This window comes from Sardina pilchardus, chromosome 8 (genome assembly GCF_963854185.1).
Source record: "Sardina pilchardus chromosome 8, fSarPil1.1, whole genome shotgun sequence".
In the NCBI taxonomy this organism is placed as follows: domain Eukaryota; kingdom Metazoa; phylum Chordata; class Actinopteri; order Clupeiformes; family Clupeidae; genus Sardina; species Sardina pilchardus.
Window position 1 is genome coordinate 8,642,248 of NC_085001.1, and position 7,500 is coordinate 8,649,747.

At 52.4% G+C, this 7,500-nt stretch overlaps 2 protein-coding genes across 2 annotated transcripts in view; both read left to right on the top strand.

Annotated features, from left to right (window-relative positions):
* Window positions 1-7,500, top strand: part of LOC134088594 (alpha-(1,3)-fucosyltransferase 7-like) — a 163,173-nt gene that overhangs the window by 45,487 nt on the left and 110,186 nt on the right. The window lies entirely within an intron of this gene.
* Window positions 1-7,500, top strand: part of LOC134088591 (oxysterol-binding protein 2-like) — a 24,584-nt gene that overhangs the window by 4,357 nt on the left and 12,727 nt on the right. The window contains exon 2 of the mRNA XM_062542630.1: window positions 4,374-4,572. Within this exon, the coding sequence (XP_062398614.1) occupies window positions 4,374-4,572 (199 nt within the window). The remainder of the gene's footprint in view (window positions 1-4,373; window positions 4,573-7,500) is intronic.

Consider the following 7,500-nt stretch of genomic DNA (forward strand, 5'->3'; position numbering starts at 1 on the left):
CAACAACCCATTCCATCAGAAATGTTACTCTGCGAAACATGTAGCAGAAGTAAAACTCAATGGCTTCTTAACAATCCAATTCAAACCAGACTGCTACGACCAACAGCAACGCTCCCGTAATTGCCCCCCCCCCCCCCACACACACACACACACACCCCCAGTTGAGGCCAGGGGCTACTGGAGTTCAGGCACACAGACCCCTGATGAGCGGCCACCAGAGCAGCGAGCAACTCAACTCCCCCAAAGCCCTCCGCAGGTCACGAGCTGCAGGGCCCACTCAGCAGAAAAAAAAGTGGAAGCTGCTCGTTGAGCGGGGAGGCCTGCTGGGCTTTGGTTTCACCTCCGTATGCAAGAGGGAAGTGTGTAAGTGTGTGTGTGTGTGCGCGTGTGTGTGTGTTGAGGGGGTTGAGAGGGTCACATGCTTTTTAAATGTTAGTGGAGTCAGAAACCTCAGGCGATACACACAGACAGCTGAAGGTAAGGGCCATTGTGCTTTTGCTGTTATTTCATAGGTAAGCTTTGGAATAGCCATACTGTACATGACTATTTGGGTTTGGGTGTTTGCCGTCACAGTTCAGCCTCAGGACAGTAGTTGGGGGACTTGCTGGTATGGATGTTCATATTAAGATCGTTTTACATGTACATATTATTGATGGAGATGTGGTAGAGCCTGCTTCATGCATACTGGGGTCAGGGGGTCTGGTGCTTGCTAATGGAGCAGGAACATTTTCGAACACTGTACTGATGCAAGTTGACGCGAGGTTAAGGGGCGTGAAATTGGTATTGATCGCGTCAAGGTCGCAAGGTGCAGTTCTGTCAGCGGAAAGTACCTAAGGCTGTCAGTTGGAAAGCTCCTGTTTGGCTGTTGAAAATGCTGCTATTTCTCATTACTTCCGATTACCGTCTATTCTGCTAACTTCTGATTGCAGTGTTAGTTTGGTTATGATTTCTGAATGTGAGATTGTCACTACTGCTATTTGACAATGAGCAAAGAGTTGTAGACAGGGGTCAGCCTCGTTAACACCAAGGGGCATCAATTAATGTTCAGAGTGGATCTGGAAAAGGTTCATTGGCTTACGTCTTCCAGCAGGGGCATAAGTAGCAGTGAAATCGGTGCATTAAACTCTTTTCCAAATCGTTTCAGAAGTGCAGCAATTTTTAACGCAAATTTAAAAACGGTTTAGCGATAGTATTTGCGTGCCTGAGTTTTAGGTTCATTGGAAATGGGCTTCAATGGCCTCTTGGCCCGACACACCTGCAGAGCAAAAGTCAAATTTGCCAAAGGCTCGTATAGGTCTCCCCAGGCTAGACAGGGGTTAGGGGGATGGTGAAGGTGAGATTGGAATCATTTTAAGCTGCCAATCCATCATCTGTTGCTGTGTGGCTGTCAGCAGCAGGAGGCTCGGGAGTGGGGTCACAGGCAGTAATCTGCGCCCTGTGTCAAGGCAACGCTCAGCACACAGCTCAACACACAGCTCAACACAAATGAGGAAGCGACACACAGTGTGACGACGACGACGACGTCTCCTCCTGAGAGATGACAAGCGCTGGGCTGTGTCTTCTACACTCCTCTCATCCCCAAAGGCTCTGCTAGACGTTGAGCGGAGCTGAACAGAACTGATTGATCTGCATTGATGCAGCAGTGTTATTTAGTCTGCAGCCCCAAGTGTGTCGGTCCACTCAATATTCTGCCACATCCGTGTGTGTGTGTGTGTGCACCTTATTAGCCAGTGTTGGCATAGAGTAGCAAGGGAATTGCACATGTACTCTTCTTGTTTTAAAAACCTGTCCGTATATAGATGTGACTGACTTACTGATCAATGACTGGTTGTGATTGATGTGCAGCGGGGACATATTCGCCAGTCCTAGCACAGTTTCATATATGCGTAATGTATTATTTAAGATACAGCCTTTTAATGTTATTTTTGCAGTCTGGTTAGATGCCAGATGCATGTCTTTGTTTAGTATCTGTTGTACTTTTCCATTGGCAATACATTTCAACCTGGAATCTTGTCTAATCCAATCTAGCCTATGTTGGTGATTTGGAGTAGTCTCAGCCTACAACTCCAATTGCCCAACACTGTCCCAGTTTTGTCTCCTCTGTCTGGAGGGGTACACGTCGAGTCGTGGTGAAAAGGCCTGACTCAGCTCTCATGTGTTTCCTGTGCCTGTAACGGATTGAGGCTTATTAGACTCACAGAGGACCTCGTTTATTCAGTGTCATCAGTGTGTGCTCGTGTGCCACCACCACAGAAAGGGAAATAGCATCCCATGCTGCCGATCGCCGTGTGACGTGTGCGTTTCCTGAAGGAGGATGTAAGCATATTGGAGAATGGCATCACGTGTTGATGCGTGCGGCATTGCTACACTCTAGATGAGAGCCGGGGGAAAAAAATCTTTGATCTAATCTGGAAGGATGACTGATGGGGGTCGCGTCCGCCATTTGTCAAGTGTTTTTTTTTTTTTTGTCTAACGTCCACACCTCATCCTCTCCCATGACTGGGCCTGAATCTATGCATCACACGAGAGGCCGGGGGACAGCGGCACCAGGCACTGCGCCTGAGGTATTGGCATCCCTTGATGGATGGCCTCCGAGTTGGAGGTCCGCTTCTCCCCCAGTGGACCCGGGAAGCTCCCTGTGATGTGAAGTCCAGGTCGCTGGGCTGGGCTGGTCAGGGCTTGGGCTGGACTGGAGACAGATTGTCTGGGGATGAGAGGGGATTGATGATGGGGGGTGAGGGGGGCTGATGGACAGATGGAACTGTGGACATTGACCAGTTTCCACGAAGAAGACAGAGGATGGCTGAGCTGCCAAGGAGGAGAAATTGGTTTAGGATACTTCAATCATGCGCTGTGCTGTGAATACTGAATGGCGGTTGGGGTAGTCTATTGCTTTAAGACCGAGGGACGACTGGTTAGAGCTGATTGAATCAGTCATTATTAATCAATGCTCATGATGAAATTTCCATTCACTTTAAAACACTTTTTCTGCGACATTAACATTGTAACAACGTTATAGATTTTAATCGCTGTGTAGTCTTTGTGATATTGAGACTTCGTCCTGTGACCTTGACAGAGCTGGCTCAATCCTGTCAGACTGAGCCATGTTCATTTGAGCGTTACTATTGAAATGAAAAACAAAAAGAGTTGTAAATGCGCAGATGGAGGGAGACTTGTGGCTCAGGAGGGACTTCTCCTCTGGCTGCTCCAGTGTCTGCTCTGGGCGGGAGAAGGTGTGGCATCTTTGTTCCGGCCGGCCGAGTCAGTCCCAGAGGCCTCCTAGAAAGCTACCGATGTGTGCTAGTAGCCAGGAGGGATCACCACCGCTGGACACTCCTGATCTGAAATGAGTCCTAACGGGGTGTTTTTGTTTCCTGGTTATGGCCGCTTGTTACGGTTGCTCTACAAGGGACCGTCTTGTAATGGATGTGTGTGCAATGCTTAATTGTTCTTTATGGATGCGATCTGTAGGCTAATCCTCTCTGTGGCATGCGTATCACATTTGTTGAGATCTAAGTTTAGGCTGTTGATGATCATGAATTGATGATAATAAGTGGTCATTACTGTAAATGATGTACACAAATAAATGAAGGCCAATCAAAATCCCTGTTGAAAGACATGAGTTTTTGCTAAACTGCATTTTGAACCTGTTGTGACTAATAGCCTCTTGCTAATGCTAATGTCAGCTAGGTCTCCAGCTTTAATGGAGAATAGTAGGTTGTCAACTAAGAATTACCCAGGTCTGTCTGACATGGACACACATTTGAAATAATATATTTATTCATTTAATTTCTTTTGATTTCATAAAAGTCTGGTTCTTTTCTCTGTTTAAGTATATTTTGGAGGCATTTATGCCTTTATCGTGACAGGGCGGTGAAGAGAGAGACAGGAAGCGAGTGGGAGAGAGAGAGAGAGAGAGAGAGATGAGGTGTGATCAGGACTCAAACCTGAATCCCCGTGGGCACTTGGACTCAAATGTGGTACGGGCGCTGTAGCCAGTTGCTCCACAGTGTCCCTGGAGTAAACCCAGCCTGATCTGCTGGAGATTGGATTTCAACCTGCAGCTCAGGCTGGAAACCTGAACTGCACCTCTCCTGCTTCCATTACAAATTTGCAGGGACCAATCACAAACTTGCTTATCCACCTGGCGCGCCCAGATCTTTGGTTCGATTGGTTGAAGGACTATCCAAGTGTACAGAGTCATTTGAACTATGCCCATTGATCACGCCACTTAAAAGCACAGCGCAGACTCCCCAGACTAATGTTCAGTCTCAAAAGATTGAGCTCGATCTGGTGATAGCCAGGCTACCTTGTTGTTAATTCAGAATTTGAGGATTCCTTTTAACTGACTTTACCTTCCTTTCCCTCCACAGGCGTGCCGAGACTTCCTGGACTTAGCGGAGAGCCACAGCCGGCGATGGCAGCGCGTTCTTCAATATGAGCGGGAGCAGCGCACCCACCTGGAGGAGACCATCGAGCAGCTAGCCAAGCAGCACAACAGCCTGGAGCGCGCCTGGAGAGAGGCCCCCACGCTCGCCACCAACACACCCGACACCCCCACCACCGAGCAGGGTGAGGACACACACACACACCCCTTATACACACCCGACACCCCCACCACCGAGCAGGGTGAGAAAATATACCCCCTATACACCCCACCAACACACCCGACACCCCCACCACCGAGCAGGGTGAGAACACACACCCCTTATACACACCTGACACCCCCACCACCGAGCAGGGTGAGAACACACACCCCTTATACACGCCCGACACACCCACCACCGAGCAGGGTGAGGACACACACCCCTTATGCACTCTACCAGCACACCCGACACCCCCACCACCGAGCAGGGTGAGAACACACACACACCCCTTATACACACCCGATACCCCCACCACCGAGCAGGGTGAGGACACACACCCCTTATACACGCCACCAACACACCCGACACCCCCACCACCGAGCAGGGTGAGGACACACACCCCTTATGCACGCCGACACCCCCACCACCGAGCAGGGTGAGGACACACACCCCTTATACACGCCACCAACACACCTGACACCCCCACCACCGAGCAGGGTGAGGACACACACACACACCCCTTAAACACGCCCGACACCCCCACCACCGAGCAGGGTGAGAACACACACCCCTTATACACGCCACCACCGAGCAGGGTGAGAACACACACCCCTTAAACACACCCGACACCCCCACCACCGAGCAGGGTGAGAACACACAACCCTTAAACACGCCCGACACCCCCACCACCGAGCAGGGTGAGAACACACACCCCTTATGCACCCCGACACCCCCCCCCCACCACCGAGCAGGGTGAGGACACACACCCCTTATGCACCCCGACACCCCCCCCCCACCACCGAGCAGGGTGAGGACACACACCCCTTATACACGCCCGACACCCCCACCACCGAGCAGGGTGAGAACACACACCCCTTATACACGCCCGACACCCCCACCACCGAGCAGGGTGAGAACACACACCCCTTATACACACCCGACACCCCCACCACCGAGCAGGGTGAGAACACACACCCCTTATACACGCCACCTTCGAGCAGGGTGAGAACACACACCCCTTAAACACACCCGACACCCCCACCACCGAGCAGGGTGAGAACACACACCCCTTAAACACGCCCGACACCCCCACCACCGAGCAGGGTGAGAACACACACCCCTTATACACGCCACCACCGAGCAGGGTGAGAACACACACCCCTTAAACACGCCGACACCCCCACCACCGAGCAGGGTGAGAACACACACCCCTTATACACGCCCGACACCCCCACCACCAAGCAGGGTGAGAACACACACCCCTTATACACGCCGACACCCCCACCACCGAGCAGGGTGAGAACACACACCCCTTATACACGCCAGCAACACAGCCGACACCCCCACCACCGAGCAGGGTGAGGACACACACCCCTTATACACGCCACCAACACACCTGACACCCCCACCACCGAGCAGGGTGAGGACACACACACACACCCCTTAAACACGCCCGACACCCCCACCACCGAGCAGGGTGAGAACACACACCCCTTATACACGCCACCACCGAGCAGGGTGAAAACACACACCCCTTAAACACACCCGACACCCCCACCACCGAGCAGGGTGAGAACACACAACCCTTAAACACGCCCGACACCCCCACCACCGAGCAGGGTGAGAACACACACCCCTTATGCACCCCGACACCCCCCCCCCACCACCGAGCAGGGTGAGGACACACACCCCTTATGCACCCCGACACCCCCCCCCCACCACCGAGCAGGGTGAGGACACACACCCCTTATACACGCCCGACACCCCCACCACCGAGCAGGGTGAGAACACACACCCCTTATACACACCCGACACCCCCACCACCGAGCAGGGTGAGAACACACACCCCTTAAACACGCCCGACACCCCCACCACCGAGCAGGGTGAGAACACACACCCCTTATACACGCCACCACCGAGCAGGGTGAGAACACACACCCCTTAAACACGCCGACACCCCCACCACCGAGCAGGGTGAGAACACACACCCCTTATACACGCCCGACACCCCCACCACCAAGCAGGGTGAGAACACACACCCCTTATACACGCCGACACCCCCACCACCGAGCAGGGTGAGAACACACACCCCTTATACACGCCAGCAACACACCCGACACCCCCACCACCGAGCAGGGTGAGAACACACACCCCTTATACACCCTACCAACACACCCGACACCCCCACCACGGAGCAGGGTGAGGACACACACCCCTTAAACACGCCCGACACCCCCACCACCGAGCAGGGTGAGAACACACACCCCTTATACACGCCACCACCGAGCAGGGTGAGAACACACACCCCTTATACACGCCCGACACCCCCACCACCGAGCAGGGTGAGAACACACACCCCTTATACACGCCACCACCGAGCAGGGTGAGAACACACACCCCTTATACACGCCCGACACCCCCACCACCGAGCAGGGTGAGAACACACACCCCTTATACACTCCCGACACCCCCACCTCCGAGCAGGCTGAGAACAGACACCCCTTACTGTAAATACCCCACCAACCCCCACCAGCGAGCAGAGTGAGAAAAAATACCCCTTAAACACCGCACCAACCCCACCTCTGAGCAGGGTGAGGGGAAAAAACTACGGAAATGCAAGTTAGATTGCTAATGATTTGATTAGCTTGTATGTGCGCTAATGGAATTGCTGATCTGCCTAGCAGAATCCTAATTAGTTTGTTTAACCTGTTACTCCGCTTGTGACCCTGGAAAGCTTGACAAATACAGTGCCTCATTAAATATTCACTCAGTCTTTACTGAAGTAGTTTGTAGGTGCATTCATGTCACGTACAGTACATGTGGTAATGGATTTAATTATGGGATGCTTTTCTAGCGGTGATAATGAAAGAATGTAATGCCTGTATGCCTGTGTTGATGTTAATGTGGATGCTGA